The following is a 25,330-nucleotide window of genomic DNA, read 5'->3' as shown; positions in this document are numbered from 1 at the left end:
GAGAGATGACGTACTGTCATTGCAAGTGACAAATGTTTGGGCATCTGTTTCCTTCCCTTTGATTGGAGGTATATGATGTCCTGTGCAATTGTGAGAATTCTTCTATGTATTGTAGATTCTATCTTTACAAACTCATCAGAATCAGGTTCGTCTGACACTCCCACCATCCATGCAATAAAGTTATAGAGACAGGCAGGTACAATTGCTTCTGCGGCATTTGTTGTCAGGTGCTCAGAGGTTGGGGGCCATGGCATATTTGGCTTGATCTCATCTATTGCATTTCTCAATTGTAGCGCAGTGAAGTAGTGTTCTCTAAGGTTATTCTCAGTATACCCAGGTTGCTTTGGTGGGGTTGGTTCAGAGTCGGATGTTTGTTCTGTCTCTGTTGTGTCATCACCTGAACCATGCATGGTTTCTTGCAACACTTTCTTTTCTTCAACCAGCACTTCAGTGGAGATGTCATTAACATACACAAGGTGTCCTTGGCAGCGCATATACGGGGTTAGAAAGCATAGTTGTGGAAATGTTTTCATCAGTCTTGTCTTGAGAAAGCCACTTTTGTAGTTTGATTCTATTCTGTGTGTTGCTTTGATTTGTTTCATGAACATGTCATTAAGTCGTTTCAGTCTGTAGATTTCCTTGTTGTCTATTATATGATCCTTGACTGTTGCACAAAATAATGTGTATGCTTCTGAGTAGTTGGAGTCTCCTTGTTGCTCTGCATTAGGTGTTGTTGCTAGCTTGCCTAAATACCGGGTATACTCCTTGTAGCAGCGACCATGGTATTTTACCTCTATCGCAACACAATCGCGGTCTTGAATTTGAAGCAGCAGGTTTGTATTGTTGTTGTCTTTAGCAGCTTGCTGCAGTCTTGGTGCCTCAATTGTTGAGCACCTTGTTAGAGGCTCTTTTCTTCGGCCCCTTTTGCCTGTATTGATTGTTCTCTCTTTCTGACAAAGGATGCATATATTAGGCAACACATATTGGGATCTGGCTGAACATTTGGGCTTGCCTAAGCTGGAGCGTAGAGCACGTTTCCTGACTGGTTGTGGGCCTTTATGCACCTTGTCAATGTTGACGTTGATGTCGTTGCATGTTGAAGCTGCAATAAATACACATAAAAGAAAACAATTAAAATTATGTGAGTTTAAAATGTCTAGACCTCAAGTCATGGTTAGCCCGACTAGATTCCCTCCCCCCCCACCCCCTTCCTCAGACTTCCTTTTAAAAATTTATTTGTTTCACCTCGGCCCTACCTCCTTGCATAAATATTGGACAGTTCCTTCAATTCAAAATCGTTCGACTACACACAAAATCATTTTACATATATCTCACAAAAAAAAAAATCAAACTAAGTTTTGAAGCATTGTCATGATTTATTATTCAAGTTATTCAACCTACCAGTATTGGCTGCATTTCCTTCTCTCTTTTTCATGCTGCTTTGCACCCTGCTCACTCGTTGTTTATCGGTAAATCGTGAATAACACACTTGATGAAACGCTGCATCATGAGGTATAGCTATAGCAGGTATTGTTACCATACTGTTGCCACGTTCGCCGAATTCGTCAGCGTGGTTCTTCACGAAATTTCTCGCAATTTCAGCTTGATCACCTTCTAAATTCTGCCACGTAAGAACAAATTGCAAATATCGCGGCCATGTTATATCACTAAAAGGTAATAAACTTGATCTTTTGGCCGGAGAAATGCACATATAACAGCGTTTCTCGCTCCCACCCTCGTCACCGTCGCTGCTACTGGAGGCCGCCATTTTGTTTACTCGCAGCCGGAAGCCCAGACATCGTTCGTAGCGCGAATAAGCGCGATCCTCATTGGTCAATACATCGAAATGCGTTCGAGGCTAAACGGAGATTTTGGAAATAAAATTATACATTTCAACATTATATTACAGACTAACGTACCAGAATCTGACTTGTGAAAAGTCATGAACATTATTTCTTAATTTTTTCTATATTATCATGCCAATTTGATGCCCACCCGATTTTCAGGTCACGAAATGAAATGAAAAATTGGAACACCTGGCAGTCTACATCCTCTTGCATCCATTTTTCACCCCATGCTCCATCCCTCTGTGCAAATTTATCCTTCTCAATTATTACGATTCAGTCTGCATCCTGTGGCTGCTGGTTGCATCATTTCCTGGAAGCACGGCTGTGCCCCCCCCCCCGACCCCCCGTTTCCAGTAAGCTCGTACTCGCAGACCTCAGAAGGACGACAGGCTGAGTCAACCCACATGGTTTTATTTAACTGCACGACGAAGGCTAAAACTCAAGACCCTAAAATCTTAAGCCAACACCAGACATCGTTTTCAATGATACCGCTTGTTGTAATTTGCATATCTTGGATTTGACTCCTTTGCGACAGAACCTCAGGGGCTGAAGATGGGGGTGTAATGGTGAGAGCATCCACTAGGAGTCTGTGAGGTTTTTTTTGTTTTTTTTTGTATACAAGATCGAGGCTCATGTAAAAGCTAACATTTTATCACAAAAAAAAACCGACACACAAAACATACAATAAAGCGAGCAGGAGACAAGATGGGGAGAGGGAGGGAAGCACACAAGAACAGGGACAACGGGAGATCTGTGGGATGGAGAGGACTTGGGGGGAGGAGGAATGGGAAGGGGGGGGGGGCAGGAAAGGTATAAAACACATGGACACTGCTAGAACTTCCAGGAAACAAAGAAGTCGGGATTTCAAAAAAGAAAGTGGATCTGGGGTGAATTAACGGGGGTTGAAGAGATCAAGGTTTTCTTTGGGGGATCATTGGTTCAAACTCGGACCAATTTACCTGCTTCCTTGCTGCGATGGTCAGCATTTCAGAAGATGGAGCATGGACAAACACCGCTGATAAGTCAATGACAAACCACCCAGTATAACTCTTGCCAAGAAACTGCTTTGGCAGCACTGACGGTCTGCAAAGAGTATGGCATGATGGAGGTTTTTATTTATTTATTTTGTACACAAGATCGAGGCTCGTGTAAGAGCTAATATTAATCACAAAAAAACAACAAACAGACACATAAAAAACATATAATAAGGGGAGCGGGAGACAAGATGGGGAGAGAGGGGGAGCACACAAGCACAACATTTGAGAGCAGGGACATCGGGAGATCTGTGGGAGAGAGAGGGCTTGGGGGGAGGTGGGAGAGATATAAAACATAGACACTGCAAGGACTTCCAGGAAAGATGTCGGTATTTTAATGTAAATGTGAGTAAAACTCACATCCCATGACGTCCCTGCATCAACTCAAATAAGCCTGACGTTGGCTTAACGGTTGAGGTGTTTGGCTTGAGATCTTAGGGTCTTGAACTCGAGCCATGTGGTGCAGTTGAAATTACCACCAGGTGGGTTGACTCAGCTTGTCATCCTTCCGAGGTCGGCAAAATGAGTACCAGATAGCTGGAGGGTAGACGCGGGGGGGTAGGGGGGAGAGACAGCCGTGCCCCAAGAAAATGGTGCACCCAAGCAGTCACAGGCCGCATACGAACCACTACCACCACCACCTAATCCAGGGTACGCTCTCTTGGAGGGTAAATGGCATGTTATTCATCGTGCTTAAGGATTTCACGAGATATTTGTGTGCATCATCGTCTAATTGAAACGAATCGGATGCTTTGTATTTATTTCCAACAGAAAAAGATTCCATCAGAGCAGAAAAAAGTGCTGGGGATGAAGAAATTCACCTCAAACATGTTGAAGCATTCGTCTCGAACAACGACGGAAGTGCAGGTACGTTGCTCAGGGGAAGTGCATGAAACCCCTCAGCATGTAATGGGGGTCGTTGTCCTCTCCACAACTCGTACAGATGTTGATTGGAATTGCACTGAATCCGTTAACTTTAACGGATATCTTTGGATGATCTCCATTGTAAATTCCACGTGAGTGGTGATTATTATTACCGTCGCCAGAGGAGAGGGTATTGCATTTGAGTCCGTTTGTTTGTTACTTGCAAAATCGAAGATTTTTCAAGTATATTGGTCGGTTGTGTTTGTGGTTCTGTCTGTCTGTTTGTTTGTCACCGGGCTATAGGTCACAATTTTCAACCGATCTTCACGAAACTTCACCAAGTGGTAGAGTTGGTCAAAAGCAAGAAGCCGATTGTTTTTGGGGTCAATAGGTCAAAAGGTCAACATAGGCCAAAAGGTCAACATAGGCCAAATTTCGAAAATCCTCAATTTTCATCTGATTGACTTGAAATTTGAAGACCACTTGCATATCTGGTCACTGAATTCAACCACCAAGTATTCTTGAGGTCAACATAGGCCAAAAGGTCAACATAGGCCAAATTTCTAAAATCCTCAATTCTCATCCAATTGACTTCAAATTTCAAAAGGACTTGCATATCTGGTCACTGAATTCAACCACAAATTATATTTTAGGTGAACATCGGCCAAAAGGTCAACATAGGCCAAAAGGTCAACATAGGCCAAATTTCTAAAATCCTCAATTTTCATCCAATTGACTTGAAATTTGAAGATAACTTGCATATCTGGTCACTGAATTCATCCACCAAGTATTCTTGAGGTCAACATCGGCCAAAAGGTCAACATAGGCCAAATTTCTAAAATCCTCAATTTTCATCCAATTGACTTGAAATTTGAAGAGGACTTGCATATCTGGTCACTGAATTCAACCACCAAGTATTCTTGAGGTCAACATATGCCAAAAGGTCAACATAGGCCAAAAGGTCAACATAGGCCAAATTTCTAAAATCCTCATTTTTCATCCAATTGACTTGAAATTTGAAGAGGACTTGCATATCTGGCAACTGAATTCAACCACCAAGTATATTTGAGGTCTTCATCGGCCAAAAGGTCAACATGGGCCACATTTCTAAAATCCTCAATTTTCATCTGATTGACTTGAAATTTGAAGAGGACTTGCATATCTGGTCACTGAATTCAACCACAAGTTATATTTTAGGTGAACATAGGCCGAAAGGTCAACATAGGCCTAAAGGTCAACATAGGCCAAAAGGTCAACATAGGCCAAATTTCTAAAATCCTCATTTTTCAGCTGAAAAATCGTCACTTTTCATCCTGTTGACCCGAGCTTTGATCAAGATTGTAAATTTTAATCTCCATGAAATGGACAATCTGTATCAATGGAAAACTTTTGGGGGGGGGGGGGGGGAGGGGAGGACGGATTTTGCAAGTATCGTGCTACGCATGACGTCTTCTTGTTTGTTTGCTTGTCTGTTTGTCGCTTTGTTTGTCTGTTTGTCCGCACAGAATAAATATGATTTTCTCTGCAACCGTTGGTCCGACGGACAGGAAATTTTCACCATAGGTGCAACTCCACCTGTATAATTTTTTAATGATAATTATGACGTCATAGGTAACGTGGCTCGGCCGCCATCTTGGAAAAACCGAAAAACTTTGCACCTCTATATCTCCGAAAGCACTGAATAGAAAAAATTGAGACATGGCTCATTGTAAAGAACTCTCCATGGGGAATAAAATATATTAATGATGATGTCATAGGTGCCTCCATTATGACGTCATAATTCGACAGGTACAAAACTTCATCCGATCAAGATGAAATTTATTGAGCATAATCTAGGAATAAATTCGCTTCGAAAAAAATTAATGATGACGTCATCAGTCAAACGGGCAGAGAAACTTAATTCCTGGCGTCGTCCATTTTGTCCGATTTTATCGTGCGAGCACAGCTCCCACAATTGGTGACCCCTTTCTACGAACACGGCGATGGAGTCAGCTGTAGCTTTGAAGCTCCCGGGCTTTTGGGATTCTCACGCGGCCGTTTGGTTTGCTCAAGCCGATTCTCAATTCGCCCTGCGAAAGATTACGGAGGACACGACGCGCTACCACCACGTGGTCTCCGCGCTCAACGCCTCCTCCGCTTCCCGGGTTCTGAGCTTCCTACAGCACCCGCCGGACGCCGACAAATACGGCGCGCTCAAAGGCCTACTCCTCGGTGCGTTTGGACTCACGGAGACTGAACGCGCACGACAACTACTGCACCTCCCGGAGCTGGGAGAGGCCCATCCGTCCGAAAGCATGGACCACATGCTTGCTGTTCTCGGTGACCACAGCCCGGACTTCCTCTTCCGCGAGCTGTTCCTCCAGGGCTACCCGGGCAGGTACGCTTAGCTTTGGCTAATTCGCCCATCACGGACCCTCGCGCCCTGGCCAAGGAGGCCGATAAATTTTGCTCGGCCAGGCAACACGTCGGAGCGGCTGCCTGGGACCCTGGGCCGACCGAGGCAATGCCCGCGCCACGACTGGCGCCTCCACCGGCCGAGTCAGCGCCACTGACGGCAGCGGCCGCCGCGACGCCCCGTCGACCGAACCCGACGCGACCGCCGGAGCCTCCACCAGAGCGGACCATGTGCTATTACCACGCCAGGTTCGGGCAGAAGGCCAGAACGTGCCGCCCACCGTGCACTTTCGGCGGGTCGGGAAACGACCAGGCCGGCGCTCGCTGCCTGCCATGAGCGTTGGCCATTCAGGCAGCCTTCTGTTTATCACGGACACGGAGTCCGGGCGGCGTTTTTTGTGTGACACAGGCGCTCAGCTGAGCGTGATACCCGCCTCGGTGCAGGACAAACGGGCCGATCTATGCGGCCCCGCTTTTGTCGCCGCAAACGGTTCCTCCATCCGCACCTTCGGTTCGCGCAGCGTCGAATTCTGCTTCGGGGGCCAGCGCTTCAGGTGGGACTTCATCACGGTGAACGTGCCCATGGCCTTGCTGGGTGCAGATTTTCTTTGCGTGCATGGGCTTTTGGTCGACGTCAAACGGCGTCGGCTCATCAACGCGGAGACCTTCAGCTCGCTCGCTTGCTCATTGAGCGGCTCCGCTCCGACCAAGCTAGCCTGCGCGCTCCCGGCCGTGGACGATTTCACCCGCCTACTCGCCGAGTTTCCCACCCTCATGCAGCCGACGTTTTCGGCCGTCGCCGTCATGCACGGCGTCGAACACCACATCCCGACCACAGGTCCACCGGTCTACGCCAGGGCTCGCCGCCTCGACCCGGCCAAACTCGCCGTAGCAAAGGCGGAATTCGATGCGCTGGAGCGATTGGGAATTGTGCGATGCTCGAATAGTGCGTGGGCCTCGCCCCTGCACATCGTGCCCAAACCGGGTGGCGGATGGCGACCATGCAGCGATTACCGCCGCCTCAACGATGCCACCACCCCCGACCGGTACCCGATACCACACATACAGGACTTTTCCGCCCGTTTGGCGGGGCGCGTGATCTTCTCCAAGGTAGACCTCATTCGGGGCTACCACCAGGTACCTGTCCGGCCGGCCGACGTTCCGAAGACGGCTGTAATTACACCTTTTGGCCTCTTCGAGTTCCTCCGAATGCCGTTCGGCCTTAAGAACGCGGCCCAGGCCTTCCAGCGGCTGATGGACAGTGTGCTGCGCAATCTCACCTTTCTGTTTGTCTACCTGGATGACATTCTCATCGACAGCACTTCCCGGGCGGAGCACCTCGTCCACCTGCGCACGCTTTTTGAGCACCTCGGCCAGCACGGCCTCATCATCAACCCAGCAAAATGCCAATTTGGCGTAACGGCCGTCGACTTCCTGGGGCACCGCATCACGAAGCGCGGGGTCGTCCCGCTGCCTACCAAGGTGGAGGCAGTCACAAGTTTCCCGCACCCTCGCTCCATCAAGGCCCTACAGGAATTTTTGGGGATGGTAAATTTCTACCACCGGTTCGTGCCTCGCGCCGCCCAACTCATGCGCCCCCTGTACGAACCCCTCCGGGGCAAGCCGGCCAAGTACGACATCGCCCGGACCACAGAGATGGACGCGGTGTTCACGGGCGCTAAGCTGGCCCTTGCCAACGCGACCATGCTGGCGCACCCGGCGCTTGACGCATCCATCGCCCTCACCACGGACGCTTCCGACTACGCGGTGGGCGCCGTGCATGAACAGTGGGTGAACGGAGCTTGGCAACCGCTGGCCTTCTTCAGCCGGCAGCTTCGCCCTAACGAGCGCAAGTATAGCGCTTTCGACCGCGAGCTCCTCGGCCTTTACCTGGCTGTTCGCCACTTCCGCCATCTTTTGGAGGGCCGCCCGTTCACGGCGTTTGTGGACCACAAACCCCTGGTCTTCGCCATGGCCAAGGTTACGGAGCCATGGTCGGCCCGCCAGCAGCGCCACCTCTCCGCCGTGTCCGAATTTACGATGGACATCCGGCACGTCACGGGCAAGGACAACGCTGTGGCCGATTGCCTCTCCCGGTCCGGCACGAACGCCATCCACCTGGGTGTGGACTTCGCCCGCATGGCGGCCGACCAGACCGCCGACCCCACGGTGCAAGCCCTCCGGACAGCGGACACAGGCCTGCGGTTGGCCGACGTCCCCTTCGAGGACACAGGCACAGTTCTCCTGTGCGACATCTCCCTGGGCCAACCTCGCCCCATCGCGCCCACCGGATGGCGGCGGCACATTTTTGACGCCCTCCACGGCCTTTCCCACCCGGGCCGGAAAGCATCACAGAAGCTCGTGGCAGCGAAATTTGTCTGGCACGGGCTCCGTAAAGACGTCCGCGACTGGGCCAATGCCTGTGTCGCCTGCCAGTGCGCTAAGGTCCACCGGCACACCCAGGCCCCGTTGGCACCATTCGACGTGGCCGCGCAGCGCTTCGACCATGTCAATGTGGACCTGGTGGGACCCCTTCCCTCCTCGCAGGGCTTCACCCACCTCCTCACAATGGCGGACACGACCACCAGGTGGCCGGAGGCCGTCCCGCTGGCATCAACAACATCCGCCGACGTGGCGCAGGCCTTCATTGGCACCTGGATTGCCCGTTTCGGCGCCCCCTCAGACATCTCCTCCGACAGAGGCCCGCAATTCACCTCCGAGCTTTGGGGCACGGTCGCCCAGGCCTTGGGGGTCAAGCTTCACTGCACCACGGCCTACCACCCCCAAGCCAACGGCTTGTGCGAGCGGTTCCACCGCTCGATGAAGGCCACTCTCAGGGCCAGCCTCCAGGACGATGGTTGGGCCGACAGGCTCCCGTGGGTCCTATTGGGCCTCCGAACGGCCCCTAAATAGGACCTCCAGGCTTCCACCGCCGAGCTGGTCTACGGCCAGCCACTGCGCGTGCCATGCGAATTCATCCCTGACGCCACCGGCCCCTGGTCCGCGGCTCGCCAACGCTCGGTCCTCCAGGAGGCCGCCAGGAGATTTGCCCCCGTGCCCACGTCCCACCACGGCTGCCCCCAACCCCACGTCCCCCCAGCACTTCGCACTGCGGAGTACGTTTTTATCCGGCACGACGCACACCGGGGACCGCTCCGGCCGCCGTACGATGGACCTTTCCGGGTCCTGAAGAGGGACGACAAGTCGTTCACCATCGACATCGGCGGCAAGGCGGACCGCATCTCCGTGGACCGCCTCAAGCCGGCCCATTTGGACCTCGACCAACCTCCACGGAAAGTACAGTAGATAGGAGGGTTTGCCCGACTGTCCTTTCAGAGAGAGATAGTGAGTGTGTGAGATTTGTCAGGATTTAAAGACATGTTTCAAGGGTTTGACCGGCTTGTGATTCTGCCAAGGTCTGAAAAGAGAGAATAATCTGCTTCCTGTCTGAAGGATGAGGGATGTCACAACAGAGGGTGGAATCGTCAGCAAATGAAGGGGATTTTCCAGAGTCAGAGATCATTAATGAAAACTAGGAATATGAATGGGCCCAGAACACTGCTTTGAGGCACTTCAGCCTTAACAGGGAGAAGAGATGAAAGGATCCCGTTGAGATCTCCATGTTGGTTATGAGAGTAAAGGAAGTCAGTAAGCCATGTGTGGAGCTGACCTTGGATGCCATTGTCATTTCCCCCCTCTTATTTTAAAAACAACAAAAAGGAATGTGAACATGAAAAATATTAACCATTTTGCCTCCAATTTCCTTCCTTCACTCATTCTTTATCTTTCATTCTAAATATCTGCTAATATAACGAATTTGCTTCTGACTTTAAAGGTTTTAATGACATTTTAAAATGTTTAATTTTCCATAGTTTTCCATACATTTTCCATAGTCCCCCGCTCCTCTCCACTCCGTCGTGTCCCTCATTATGCTTCCCCACAGCCCATCCTTCTCCCCCCACCACATGTCCTGCTCCGCCGGCTATGCATCCCACCCCCTGGCCAAGCGTCCTGCTGCCACCACCCTCCTGCCACACATTCCTCCACCCCCACTCCACTCACCGCGACACCGCATGCCCCCACCTCACACCCCTCCTCTCCCCCTGTTCCCCGCCACAAGTCCACCACCACACTCGACCCACTCATAATGTATGGCGTGGTATACTGTCTAGCGAATGATGACGAGTCTATACCATATTCTTCTTTTTCCTCTAACATGGAACAACTTACTCTGTTTCTCATCTGCAGTGATTTCAACTGTCATCAGCCAATGCCAATTGGCTGGGTGTTGGCTCGGCGACAACCCACCCTGGCATTGGAGCAAAGGCCTTCTGAGTGTCCATGGATTTGACTCGATCTGTAAACTTACCAAACCAGATATCTACCACTAGTACATCCTCTCTCCTGGACCTAGTAATGACTCCAATCTTTATATCAGATATTTTGTTCTGCATCTGCCCCAACTGGTTCTTCTGATCACTTTCCTGCCAAAGCCCATTTCTCTCTGACTATTTCAATGGAACAAGTTCAACAATGCAGAATATGTATCTTCACTCGGGCCATCTGGCAGGGACTTCAATCTGCCCTTTCACAAAAGGATTGGGCTACCATCTCCACAACACTGGATATTCATTCCACTTGAGAATACTTTCACAAAGTCTACTTTCTCTCATGAACTGATTTATCCCATCCAGTCTGCAGCTTTCCTATCCATCCTCTCGACCAGGTGGGAGAAACCTTTCCGAGACGGAGTGCCGTAACAGCTATCAGCCGAAAGTGTGGGTCGGACATATGTCTCGTGATTCGTCAGTAATTTATCTGCTGATCTGCTAGTGATTAGACACTGGTCTGATAAATGTAACAGGTCCTTCAATCCTAGAAAATCTCTAACCTTATCCCTTAAGGAGGATCATCAAAAGAACCCTCCTATCTATACTGAGACGCAATAGAAACTTACCACCTACCACCTAACCCTGTGGGATGAGCTGGGGAGATGTGTAGCTGGCACGGCCAGGACTCGTGCAAAGCTGACTGAGAGCTTGAGGACTGGATGGGACAGGATCCAGCAGCATTCCATCCAAAAGAAGTGGTCAGTTTCTATTGCGTCTCAGTATATTTCCTTGATCCTCCACTGGAAGAGGTTTAGTCTCTTGAGCTTCTAGTCTTCAATATAACTTCTTGTCTTCAAGGAAAAGGAAGGTTATAGACTGAAAACAGTTCTCCTAAACCTTGTTTCGGGCAGCTATTATGACCGTCCGGTCGGGCTCTGAAGAGGCGGTAGACAAATTCAAGGGAAGGGTCCAGAGCCCCTCCAAAATCCTCTTTCCAGAATTTCTGTTATTTGACCATGAATGGCCACAACCGGCTATCAGCACAGTTTAAACAAGTTTGTGTGATCTTGAGAGTCCTCCACATATGTTCGGAATTGTGGCATTATTGACTTTCTTTCATCTCTACCACTTCCTTTTCCTTCTTTCTCTCTTTTCCTCTCCATTCCCTCTATCATTCCTCTGATCTCCTCCCGGGTCACAGGACTCTTTCATTCATATCCAAATTACACCGGCATTTGTTGCAAAATTGTCATTAGTCTCCTTTGCTTATTGAAACCCTCTTGTACCAAGACCGCTCTTCTTGATATTGATACTCTTTATTTTTCACGCTGTGGAAGAGGCTTCTCCTGTTGCGTCTGTGTGTTTTCGTTTTTGTAGACGACCATGGGTAATTTGAAGAGTGAAGTTGAAGATGTTCAAAGAAAGCTCACAGTCACGTTGGGTGAGGAGAAAGCCGAGTGTGTGCGTGAACTCGATCACCTGGAAGGAATCGTCATGGGGAATGTAAAGACCACAAGTCAGATGCTTCAGGGTCGGCTAACAGAGCTGAATTACCTGGAGCAGAAGCTGAAAGATTTTGAAGAAGAAGAAAATTCGCTTGTGTTTTTGAAGGTGAGTTTTGAATCCATGGTTTCTATACTTTTGTATATTAATTTTCTATAACTTGTAAATCCTATTGGCTAAAATTGGTTTGATATTTGTTTGTTTATTTTCTTGCAGGATTTTGATGAACTTCTTACCAGGTATGACAAAAATGGGGGTGGTAATTTTTATGCCATTATGTTTTTGGGTTGTCTGTCCGGCTGTCTGTCCATCCGTCCGCAATATAATTTCGTTACCGTGATAACTTGCGATAACTTGTGAAGGGATCTCAGTCAAACTCGGTGCATGAATGTACAATAGGGTAAAGATGAACTGATTATATTTTGGGGTCATAAGGTGAAAGATCAGATGTCATGTTAGGTAAAAATCCTGTTAACATGGTAACTTGTGAACCAGTGATGGGATTTTGACCAAAGTTGGTACAAGTACTAATATACTGATGAACTAGTATTATGATGCAAATATGAACCTATTCGATTTTGGGGTGAAGGCCAAATGTAAGAGTCTGTAATAGGTTTATAACTTGAGAACGGCTGAAGGGATCCAAGTCAAACTTGGTAGAGGTCTGTATAATGATGTAAAGATTAACTGATTCGATTTTTGGGTCAATAGGTCAAAGGTCAGAATTCATGTGAAGTAAAAAAAACTATGATACCGGGCCATCTTGTGAACCAATGATGGGAATTTTAACAAAACTTGGTTTAAGTATATATGATGCAAAGATGAAGTGATTGGATTATGGCATCAAGAGGTCATAGGTCAGAGTCTCCTCACTTATATCAGATAAAAATGTGACAACTTTAGAGCAGCTGAAGGGATTTAAATCAAACTTGGTACAAGTATGTATCATGACTTAAGCATGGGCTGAATTTTTGGGGTCAAGAGGTCGAAGGTCATGTTATGTATTTCGATACTGCGATAACTTAAGAATGGCTGAAGGGAACTACATCAAACTTGGTACAAGTATGTATAATGATGTAATAATGTGGGTGGAGGCATATCAGTCGACGTCGTGACGTCGTAGAGTGCCGTTCTAGTTTAATTTTTTATTGCAGTGTACGGTATTTAGAAATGACAAATTATATTTGGAAAGGAGTTTCCTTTTTGACACTTATCCAGAAGCATGAGCGATTTAAAGGTTTACTGAATTAGAACTTCATGTTTGTCTTAACAAATGTAAATAGAATTTTAAATAAATCTTGGTAAAAATATATTTTTGTGTAAAAAAACAAAAACAAACGATCAAAAAACACAACATTTTATGGTCAAATATTCTAGTAATTTAAAGTGCTTTTTTTTTTTTTTGGATACAATATCGAGGCTCGTGTAAGAGCTAACAATAATCACAAAAAAACAAACGGACACATAAAAGAAATGACACAGTATTTTGCATTTTGTGTTTCCTGTGCACTTTGTGTTTTGCATTTTGTGTTTCCCTGGCTCTTCCCTCCCCAAAAAAAACAATTGCATGAGATAATGTAAAATGTGACCTTGGCACCGTAATGTTGACAAGACCAAAAGGCTAACATCGGCATAGCCGGGCTTGTTTGATACTTTAGTTGAACAGGACAGTATGACCTGGGTGGAGATACCAGTTTTTTTTTAGTTTTTTTTTTGTATACAAGATCGAGGCTCGTGAAAGAGCTAACATTAATCACACAGAAAGACAAACCGACACATAAATCATATAACATGGGGAGCGGTAGACAAGATGGAGTGAGAGGGGGAGGAACGCAAACACAACATCTGAGAGCAGGGACATCGAGAGATCTGTGGGAGGGAGAGGGCTTTGGGGGGGGGGGGGAGGCATGGGAAGGGGGGTGGGGGGTGGGAGAGGTATAAAACATATGGACACTGCCGGGACTTCCAGGAAAGAAGTTGGAATTTCAAACAAGGTGGATCTGGGGTGAATTAGTGGGGGTAGAAAAGATCAAGGTTTTGGATGGGGAAAGATAAGAGATGGTGGTGAACAGCTGTTTTAAAGACCTGGAGGGAGGAGTGGGATTGAAGGGAGTGTGGGAGTTTGTTCCAGAGGTGGGAGAAAAGAGGAATGAAAGAGTGAAGGTGAGCAGAGAGCCTAGATTTCGGCAGTTTAACCATCAGAGGGTTGCTGGCAGATCTTGTGTGACCTGTAGGAATATTTGGGGGACAAAGCATAGAGAGAGCTGGGGGAGCAAGGCCAGAGAGGAGTCGGTAGAAGACAGAAAGACCACCTACCTGTCTGCGGTGAGTGAGTGAAAGGCCCTCGGAGATAGCTTCATCACGGGAGATTCCAATGATTCTGAAGCAAATTAACAAGAAGCAAGTTAGCAAATAATGTAAGTATTAAAATATTTTGAAGTACTCCAAATCTCTAAGCTGTCTGTTACAATGGAAGTGAAGAGATTGCATTGAGAATGCTGGTTTATTCTATATGTTTCGAGTCGACAATGAACCAACCATACACCGCTTCAATCCAGTAACTTTGCAATCATGACAAAAAGATTTCAGTGTTACGATTATATTTACTATATTATTATTATTACGAAGACGTTGTTACTGTATTAATAAACCAAGGCTAATTCCTTACTCCCGCGATAATTAGTACACCACTTCTCATCGAGACATCCATGAACCATACACCGCTCCAATCCAGTTACTTTGCAGTCACAACAAAGGGATTGCAGTGTTATGATTATATTTACTATATTATTATTATTGGCATTATTATTATTATGAAAACGATAATACTGTGTTAAGAAATCTGGGCTAATTTGTCTGAAGCGTCCTGAAGGTGAGGTATGAAGCCTAAGGCCTATACGTACTGTGTTGTTGGAAGACCTGTAATGTCTATGCTTGCAATATTTGATGGTCATTTTAACAATCGGTTTGTTTGTGTTTCGCACTGCATGAAAAACGTATAGGTAGAGCATGGCGATTGTGATATATGACAGGTTCGACGATATGTTCGGCCTGAACGGCATAGGAATCAAAATGGCGGTGTGTGGAGTCAGCCATTGTACGCTGTAATGACGTCACAGACGTAATCATATCACATCAACCCTGTCATGTGACCAGATACTCAGCTCTGATTGATGTACGTTTGTGAGGGACGGACATACATACATACATGCAGATATACGGACAGACAAACAATGTTCTAGACAGCTTTGCCCTGCGGGCTACGCCATAAAAAGTTACCAATCACTGTTGTGTTGTCGTCCTTCCACGTTGTCCTGTTGGTTGTGCACACCAGGTATGTTTTAATCGTCAGTGTCCCAAATTACTATTTTGGGGTTATACATGTATGGAAATATTGTCCCGGTATCTACATATACACTGCCGGTCAAAAGTTTTAGAACACCACAATTTTTCCAGTTTTTATTGAAATTTACGCAGTTTATGGTCTCAATGTACTCTGAAATTAAGCATAGAACAAATAAACAATTGGAGATAAAAAAGAAATCATAGAATCATTTTGTTTAACAAAATTTAATTTAAATATTTGACTCAGCAAAGTAGCCACCTTTTGCAGATATAACCGCCGAACACACTCGTGGCATTCTTTCTTCAATGGAAATCAAATATTGTTCGGGAAGTTCTTCCCAACACTTGCAGAAGTTCCCACAAATGTGTTGCACTTGTAGGTTGCTTTGCTTTCACCCTTCTGTCCAGCTCATCCCAAACCAGCTCGATGGGGTTTAAGTCTGGAGACTGTGCTGGCCATTCCACGATTTGAAGCCTAATGTCTTGTTCTTTTCCTCGAAGGTAGTTTAGACATAGCCTGGAGGTGTGCTTAGGGTCATTATCTTGCTGTAGGATGAACAACTGATCAACTAGGCATATACCAGAGGGTATTGCATGGCCCTGCAAAATGCTGTGGTAGCCCTTTGGGTTCAGGGTGCCAGTCACTCTGTGCAAGTCGCCGACTCTGGATCCAGCAAAAGAGCCCCAGACCATCACGCTTCCTCCTCCATGTTTGACAGTTGGTGTCACACACTGAGGAACCATCCTTTCGCCTACTCGACGGCGTACAAAAACCCTGCGTGATGAACCAAAGATTTCAAATTTTGATTCATCGGTCCATAAGACCTCCTTCCAGTCTTCAGTAGTCCACTGGTGGTGCTTCATGGCCCAGGCAAGCCTCTTTTTCTTATTTTGCCATCATAGCAATGGCTTTCCTACTGCCACTCGACCTGTCAAACCTGCAGCTCGAAGTCTTCTCTTCACAGTTGAAACTGAGACTTGCTTACTTCGACCAGTGTTAAGCTGTTGTCCTGTGAGCTGCCTATCATGCAAGCTGTTGACTCTCAGAAACTTGTCTTCTGATTCTGTTGTGGCTTTGGGTCTGCCAGACCTCTTCCTGTCAGAGTTTCCTCCAGTTGTCAAAATAATGCTTCAGAGGGTGTAATAACCGTCTGTTCCAATACTGCTTTTATACAGACAGGGGGTTTGTAATCAAGTAATCAGCAGAGGTTGGGACACCTGTTGGAATTGTTTGCATCAACTTTCAAGGCTTAATTTACTTACATTGCTGCAGAACAGTTGTAAGTTGTTAACCCATAACTTGTTGCCTGAAGAAGGCCTTTTTTACAATATAACTGTGCAATTTACATTATTTTCCCGTTTTTGCGAACCTAAACTTTTTTTTTTAACCTTGAGCAGTTTACTGCTTCCCATTGTACCATTTCAGGTTATTCACTGGATTTAATTGCTTAAATTTCAATAAAAACTGGAAAAATTGAGGTGTTCTAAAACTTTTGACCAGTAGTGTACATGATCATCATCCCTAGAATCTGATACATTTTCATCTGACAATAGTTCATTTTTCTTGTCGGGTGAGCTATTCCGCATTAGGGGCATATAACCACGTGTGAACAGATTTGTTTATTTTGATGACATCACAGTAAGAGGGAAGGCCCAGCCCAGCTCGGCACTGCTCATATTTTTTTTCCAGCCCTTTGTACTCATAAGTCAAACCTTTTTTCAGCTGGCTTAGCCTTTGCATTATTCCTGATTCCAAACAACGGAATTTTTTTTAGCTTATGTTGATGCTTGTGAATTATCCGTCACAATAACGGTTCCTCATTTATAATTACTAGGGCATTGCCCGTACTATATCTATATCTAAAATTATATCCCCCCCCTCTATTTACATGAAATGGTTTGGTCCAAAGCGAACGGCTTGCGAGTGGTGACAATCCCCCCCCTCTATTTACATGCAATGGTTCGGTCCAAAGCGAACGGCTTCCGGAGTTTGGTAAAGAAATCGCCATCGCGTACACAAACGCGCAGGAAAGCGAATGAATCGCAAATTCGTTTTTATCAGTTGTAAAACATAGTTTAACGCCAACATAGTTTGCAAACGTGAAATAAATGAATACGCTCTCAAATGTGCCATCCGAGGCAGAGTGTGCCCGCCACGTTCGGCAAACGCGATCGTTCGCTGCTCTGTGATTGGTTGAAGCGTTTTTTGGACATATCTCGGTAAGTAATTGTCCGATTAATTTCAAACCTTGAAAAGGCACATCCTCGGGTCCCCAGCAATATACCTGGCAAGTTTCAAGTATATCGGACCGGTAGTTGTCGAGAAATCGTTGTCGCATACAAACACACAGACAGACACACAGAGATTACTGGAATTATAGATAGATGACTCCCAGAAATGAGGTCGTGGAGGCAGTCCAACTTGCTGACATTGTTTTGGTTTCCTTTTTTCGGTTTTTGGGTTTTCTTATCTCCTCAGAGTGACCTATTTCCAACGTTTCCTGCTTCCTCTACCCTTGCTTTCTACCACACCCCGCTCCCTATCTGCTTCCCCCATGCCCTGCTCCCTCAGTGCTTCCATCCTGTCTGGCCCCTCTCTGCTTTCCACCATGCCCCACTCCCTCTGTTGGTGTTTCCTGCCCTTCCCCCCTCCACTATTCGGCTAGTAAGGCCTAACCAATTAACCCGCACTCCCCTCCCCCAACTTGAGCATTCCCTCCATCACACCTTCCCCCCAAACCCTGCCCCCTATACTTGCTTCCCCCATGCACAGCTCCCTCTCTGCTTCCCCTCACGCCCCGCTCCCTCTATGCTCCCACTCACCCCCTGTACCCTCTCTGCTTCCCCCATGCCCAGCTCCCTCTGTGCTTCCCCTCATGGCCCGCTTCCTCTCTGCTTCCCCTCACATCCTACTCTCTCTCTGCTTCCTCTCATACCCCGCGCTCCTTCTCTACTTCCCCTCACGCCTTGCTCCATCTCTACTTCCCCCATTCCCCGCTCCCTCTCTGCTTCCTCTCCTCCCGGCCCCTCTGCTTCCCCCCATGCCCTCTGTTGTGTCCCTCTGCCCTGCTGTTGGTGTGTTTCCCCCCCTTTCCACATTGTTCTTTCTGTTCTGTTATGTTCTGGTCTGTTCTTTGTTCTCGCTCTTCCATAAGCCTCGACTTTGTATACGAAAAAAACGACAAACGAGCATGTGCTTAACTAAAACATGAAAAACGATCGAGTTTGTGGGAGTTGGAGGGGAGAAAGTGATGAGTACAGCATTTATTGAGGAAGGGGTGGGGAGGGGGAGCAGGGTTGGGGAAAGTTTGACCAGAATATTAACCGCAACTTAAACTTTGGTCCTTTCAATCAGTAGGTTCTCACCAGTCATTGCTTACACCATGTGCCTGTGAATGTAAAATGTTTGCAGTGTGGAAAATCTCCGGAAGAACAATCCTGATTCATGCAAGTCAACCACCAGCCAGACTCAGCAGACGATCATGGATTCTTACTGCAATAACCTCTTCATTGCAATGCTTCAATGCGTGTGTAAGTGCAAGGACATCAACTATTTTGTTGGTCAACTGTTTTTTGTTTACAATATTTCCATAATCGCTTATGTTGTTCCTTTCTTTCCTTTGTCAGACATGAGTGAGCCTTTATTTTCAGGAACAAAACCCTATCTTCTTAGCTCCATGCAACAGCCGATAAATCGCTACCACTTCGCGCTCCTCGTGTCATTTATTTAATAAGAAATATTTCTTTCCGAGTATGTGGACAGTGTCACCTTTTATATGCAGGAACTTTTGGTGCCTGTTCCACATTGCCCATAGGCTTTTGAGACCCCACCGCATATTGTCGACCAGCCCCACAAGTGCAGACCAAGTGAGGAAGGCTGACCACCTCCTTTGAATGTCATTAGCGAGACCACTGCATTATTTTCACCATCTAATACCAAAGCCACTGCACCCAAAATCTGAGATGTCATGTATCATTTATATCAGAAGGGCAGTTGGTAAGTTAACATCATTCTTAGAAATTAGTTACTGGTCCAGGTCTATTAAAAAAAACAGAATCGGATATGCATCCTCGTCTTAACAACAACAACAACAAGTTGGAGGCACTGAAATTTGTAAAAACAAAAACAAAACCAGAACCAAGAAAACCAACAAAAATGGGATCCAACACCAAAGCAGCTGTTTTGTTGCTCCACAAGCAGGATGTTTCATCAATGTAAATGTCTTACTTTGAAGGAAATGATGAGCCATTTGACTTTTGTCTTTTTTTTTTTTTAAATAAAATAAAAAGCTGGTCGAATATTTTTACAGCCACGGATCCATTCTGGTTGCCCAGTTTGAGTCATGTGGGTCGTGTCAAAATTACTGTAACTGCCAGCCACAGCCCGAGCAAGTTCTCAGGCCTATTTACCACGTTACACTGCTCCTGGGGCCGCAGAATTAACCGGGTGTCCCGCCGATAGATGCCCGTGCCTCTTATTATTAACTAGCAGAAGTACCCGGCGTTGCTGGGTGGGGGAGGAGAAGTGGAAGGAGAGGGGGGGAGAGGGGGGGAGGGGAAGGGGAGGGGAAGGGGAGGGGAAAGAGGAGGGGGGGGGGGAATGGGGTAGGGGGCAGCAGGAGAGAAAGGGAGTTCATATATATGCTGGTGGGTGAATGTGGCATTCATCACCTTTTTGAGTTAAGTGTGATGCCGATCAGGAAGAAGAAGAAGCCGTACTACCAACTTCGTACACTTCCGGAATTGTTTGATTTATTTGTATTCAAATGTCTGGTGATTGTTTTGTGTTTATTTATGCGAATGTGTACTTGTATATAACTGTCATTCATTTTAAAAAGCTTAGGCACTATCGAGCGATTTTTATTATTTTATTTTTTTTACTCCAAAAAAATGATCTTTTTTCATAATTTTTTCCCCGTAAAACACTCCTAGGCACTTACTGATGAACCTCTTAAATTTGACGAAGATCCATTCAGCCATCTCTGAGAAAAATGGCGACACAGACAGACAGACACACAGACCAACAACAGACACAGACAGTACTTACTTTTTCCACATGCGAAATTTGCATTTATGTTTATTTAAATTATACAATGGACTACAAAATGTAAATGTTTCATGATATTTGTTATATTATATCACCTTTATCTACCAATATTGTTGAAATGAAGATCAAATAGCTGTTTGTTGAAATATGCTGAAAAAGTCAAAACTTTACATGGGGTGTACTTACTTTTTCACGTGACTGTAGTAGATTAGGCCGAGCAAACCTTGAGACCACGGCCACAGTCGAAACAACACTAAACTACAACCAGCGTAAACCTTCAAACGAAGCAGCCAGGCCAAGCGGAATTCACCCCGAGACCAGGTATCTCTATTAAGAGCAAATGGCTTGCAGGAAGGAAACAAGAATGAGAGCAATGCATAAAAAGAAACGATGCAACCAACAATAAAAGAACCCTTTAACTCCCACGGATACACACGCTTGATGCCAAGAAAGAGTTCGGAGGATTCCTTAATTATTCGGCCACGGCTGAGTGAAGCAAGTTCGAAGCCGTTTTGTGATTCCTGGTATGTGAAACAACCGGCAACCAATGCCTACAGAAACCAGACTGTTTAGAATGCCGGCTACATTTTCCATCCAATCATCATGTGACTTTGTTAACAATTCTCCATGGGTCGGCGCTGTTATGTTGAAAGTTTTGTGTCAATTGCTCAAGCGGTTGCGGGAAGAACAAATTTAAAGGCGAATAAAGGTGAAACAAGTCGAGGTGCATTCAAAGTACACTGCTCCAATGTCAAATAAATAAATAACATATCCTCCGGGGCGCCATAAGCTAGTAGCCATTTCCTAAGAGCACGGTTGCCACGGCCGTCAGAGATGCTTATGACAAAATGCACAATTGCTGTGAATATTTTGGCTATGGGGCTCCACGACTAATCATTGCTGGTTTGTGGGATAAATTTTTCACCAAAACTTGTTTTTCAGGGGCAGATCTAATCCGGTACACACTCGATTGTTTGTTGGCTGGAAACACACCACAGAGGCGTATTTTCAACTTGGGCCCCAGAAACTTGAAGCTAATTTGCTCGGATATCACGGTGAATACTCTCAACACGTTGCCAGTTTCACAGCGCAGTCGCACCCTTTACAAGTTTATCATCATTCAGAATCACAACACCAAATTTCTAACATTTGCAACCTGGCCAACTGTTTGGCAATCTATTGTTCAAGTTATTTGCTCTGTTATTTTTAGCTCACCTGGAATGAAGTTCAGGGGAGCTTATGCGATTGCGCGTCGTCTGTCCGTAAACACTTGAAACTTCTTCTCCGAAACCGCTGATAGGATTGCGACCAAATTTGCCACAAATGATGTTGTTGTGTTGTGACTAAAGTTTGTTCAGGGTATTTAAAAAATATGCCCCTTTGGGGTGTATGGTGGGGTCAAAGTGGGTCCAGGTTTGACCCCCCAAAATAGGAATTTGCTTTCTTCTCTGAAGCTACACACACGATTTCGATCAAACTTGACCACAATCTTCATCACCCATGATGTACCGAAGTTTGTTCACGGCACTAGGAAAATCAAGTCTGAGAGGGTCTACAGGGGGTCAAAGTGGGTGCAGGTTTGACCCCCCAAAATAGGAATTTGCTTTTTCTTCTGAAACTACACACACTATTTCGATGAAACTTGACCACAATCTTCACCACCCATGATGTACCGAAGTTTGTTCACGACACTAAAAAAAATCTGCCCCTTTGGGGGTCTATGGGGAGTTGCCTCCCAAAATAGGTATTTGCTTTCTTCTCAGAAACTACACATGCAATTCTGATGAAACTTGACCATAACCGTTCCCCCCTCTGGGCTGGTGCTCCTGCCTCACACCTTGCTCGGCTTCACGCTGTTGAGGCCAAAGCTTTCAGAATCATTGGAATCTCCTGCGATGTAGTCAACGCCGAGGGCCTTTCACTCACTCACCGCAGGCAGGTTGGTGGTCTTTCTGTCTTCTACCGACTCCTCTCCGGCCTTGCTCCCCCAGCTCTCTCTGTGCTCTGTCCCCCCAATATTCCTTCAGGTCGCACAAGATCTGCCTGCAACCCTCTTCTGGTTAAACTGCCAAAGTCTAGGCTCTCTGCTCACCTTCACTCTTTCATTCCCCTTTTCTCCCGCCTCTGGAACAAACTCCCCCACTCCCTTCAATCCCACTCCTCCCTCCAGGTCTTTAAAACAGCTGTTCACCACCATCTCTTATCTTCCCCCATCGAAAACCTTGATCTTTTCTACCCCCGGTAATTCACCCCAGAGTCCTTGCAGTGTTCATATGTTTTAATCCTCTCCCACCTCCCCCCAAGTCCTCCCGATGTCCCTGCTCTCAAATGTTGTGTTTGTGTCCTTCCCCCTCTCTTTTGTGTTCTTCCCCCTCTCTCCCCATCTTGTCTACCGCTCCCCTTGTTTTTTGTGTTTTGTGTGTCGGTTTGTCTTTTTGTGTGATTAATGTTAGCTCTTTCACGAGCCTCGATCTTGTATAAAAACAAAAAACAAAAAAAAACAAACAAACAAAAAAAACCGTAATCACCTGTGTTGTACCAAAGTTTGTTCCTGGTATTTAAAAATTCGGGGTTTAAGGTGGTCTATGGGGGGTGGCCTGCCCCCAAAATACGTATTTGCTTTTTTTCTTAGAACCTACACACACAATTTCGATGAAACTTCACCACTACCTTCATCATCTGTCATGTACCAATGTTTGTTGCCCCCCAAAATAGGTATTTTTTTTCTTTGTTTGTTTAAAGTCTTATGATTATGTTAGTATGATTCTACATGCTGCCCTGTCTTCTAGCAACCATTGAAATTGGTTTAAAATACCTTTAGTCGTTGCAGTATACTGTTTATTCTACCAAGTGAGCACCAGGGGTATTGCCCCAATGTTTTTATGTTTGCAGGAGCGGTACGTGTTTGATTGAACTTGTTCAGAAACATCAGCATAAAAATAATGATGCATTCGTAAAGGAAAGAAATTCGCATTTCGAAGAGCATGAGACGAGGGAAGTTAAAGGTCAAATAACCCGTTTCAAAATTGTGGTCCATTTACATACGAGGTTAAATCAAAAAGTAAAGGCAATATGGGTGTAAAGCTAACACCCAATAAATTGCCTTTACTTTCTGATTTACCCTCGTTTATCAATACAAGAAAAGCATCATTGATAGCACAGCAGTGACTGAGAAAAAAAAGGTAAATTACACGTACATGTGTGAAGCGTATCATAATTGAGTATTAGCACCACTGAAATTCAAAAAAAAGGCGAAAAAGTTGAAACAGCTATCATATTTATCTCGTTCTGGGTAACGTACAAGCTTCCACGTGTTTTTAAAGATTTGAGTGAAAAGTTGCTATTCTATGCTGTCATCGTATTCCATTTGATTTCCTTTTCTTTTATCTCCCATTTCTTCGCAACATTGTTATTTCTCAATAATATTGTTATTTCTGCAAACACAAATGACAACGGTCGCATTTTACTTTGGATTTTTAGAGTTATTTTTACAATACATTGCATGGTGAAATACGAATGATGGTGATGTTGGCGTGGCACTCTCATGCAGATGGAAGGATTCCCACCATTGCTCCAAGTACCTGTCATGTCAACCTGAAATATTCCGAAGACCTGACAGCAGTGACTGCCACTAAATTGCCACAATCCTACGAAGACCTTCCCAGTCGATTCATCCAATGGGGCCAGGTGATGGCAAGCAAAGGTTTTCACAGTGGACGCCATTATTGGGAGGTGGATGTTAGCAAGGCAGAACTATGGAGCGTCGGCATTGCATACAATTCGTTACCACGCAGAAAGCTTGGAACCGAGTTCAAGTTTGGGCAAAATTCCTTGTCCTGGTGCTTGTACAAAGAGTCCCGCTGCTTCGCGAGAAGCAATGGCAAAGAATGGCAGGTGCCTCATCAACAGGGAATGAAAAAAGTTGGCCTGTTTTTAGACTTCAACCTTGGCTCTGTAATCTTCTACAATGTGGCAACGATGGCCAGTTTGTTTATTTTCCGGGCACGGTTTACCGAGCCTGTGTTCCCAGTCCTGGCAGTTGTAAAATATGATCATTCCTTGAGATTTGTTAAACTTGGAAAGTAGTAACTTTCAAATATCTTGACCCAATGCAACGTGTGTGTGTGTGTGTGTGTGTGTGTGTGTGTGTGTGTGTGTGTGTGTGTGTGTGTGTGTGTGTGTGTGTGTGTTAGTGTGTACGTACATATACATTTGCTTCCATGCAATTTGTGCAATTGCAACTTTCTCTTGCAATACAATTGGTCTACCAGTCATTTATACATGGTCAATACAACCAAAAGTTTATATTATCCTATGACATTCTCATTGGGACCATAACAGCTTTTACTATTATCTTATCAAATTTTTTTTTTTTTAACAAATAATATTGTACAATGCCTGGATTGGCCTGCTCGATGTAGGCCTTTTTGTGTTTATGTTTGAAAACCTTTTTCTTTTTTAATCCAAAACGGTGGCTCATGGATGAGGGGAGGTGACAGAGGGGTAAAAAGTCAGTGAACAGTGAAAAAGGGGAGGAATTATCCGGAGGAGAAACAGAAGAGGACAGGAGAGAGAAATGTCAACCTGCCAGGATATGGGGTTGTTAGGAAGGGTGAGTGAGTGTATTAAAATGTTTGTTTTCAGGTTCACAGGTATGGATGGAAGATGAACTCAGATGGCAGTGTGCAGCCAACTTGATGCCCTGGATGGAAGAGTGGGACTGAACAGTCTGAAGGAGATTATACAAGCGGAAAAGGGAAGAATGCAGGGGTGGAAGTGAGCAGCAAGCTTGGATGATGGGAGTTTTCCCTGGGAGGGATTTCTGGAATAATGTGCGACCTGTAGCGACGGAGGGATGATTGGTAGAGCATCAGGTCCTGTGCTTCTGATTCTGTGGGAGATGACAATTATGCAAAGAACTTTGGATTCCATAGCAACCAGAAGAGACATATGTGAAGTATGGGT

At 45.8% G+C, this 25,330-nt stretch overlaps 1 protein-coding gene across 1 annotated transcript in view; it reads left to right on the top strand.

Annotated features, from left to right (window-relative positions):
* LOC137421508 (E3 ubiquitin-protein ligase TRIM7) overlaps positions 1-24,740 on the top strand; it is a 30,427-nt gene extending 5,687 nt beyond the window's left edge. Inside the window, exons 2-6 of the mRNA XM_068107633.2 lie at positions 3,653-3,748; positions 11,848-12,081; positions 12,190-12,212; positions 18,731-18,849; positions 23,916-24,740. Of these exons, the coding sequence (XP_067963734.2) occupies positions 3,653-3,748; positions 11,848-12,081; positions 12,190-12,212; positions 18,731-18,849; positions 23,916-24,451 (1,008 nt within the window). The 3' untranslated portion in view covers positions 24,452-24,740. The remainder of the gene's footprint in view (positions 1-3,652; positions 3,749-11,847; positions 12,082-12,189; positions 12,213-18,730; positions 18,850-23,915) is intronic.
* Positions 24,741-25,330: the final 590 nt, after the last annotated feature.

Source organism: Myxine glutinosa, chromosome 2 (assembly GCF_964187855.1).
Source record: "Myxine glutinosa chromosome 2, kmMyxGlut1.1, whole genome shotgun sequence".
NCBI classification, from domain to species: Eukaryota; Metazoa; Chordata; class Myxini; order Myxiniformes; family Myxinidae; genus Myxine; species Myxine glutinosa.
Note: the sequence above shows the minus strand (reverse complement) of the source record. Positions and strands in the feature narration are given on the sequence as shown.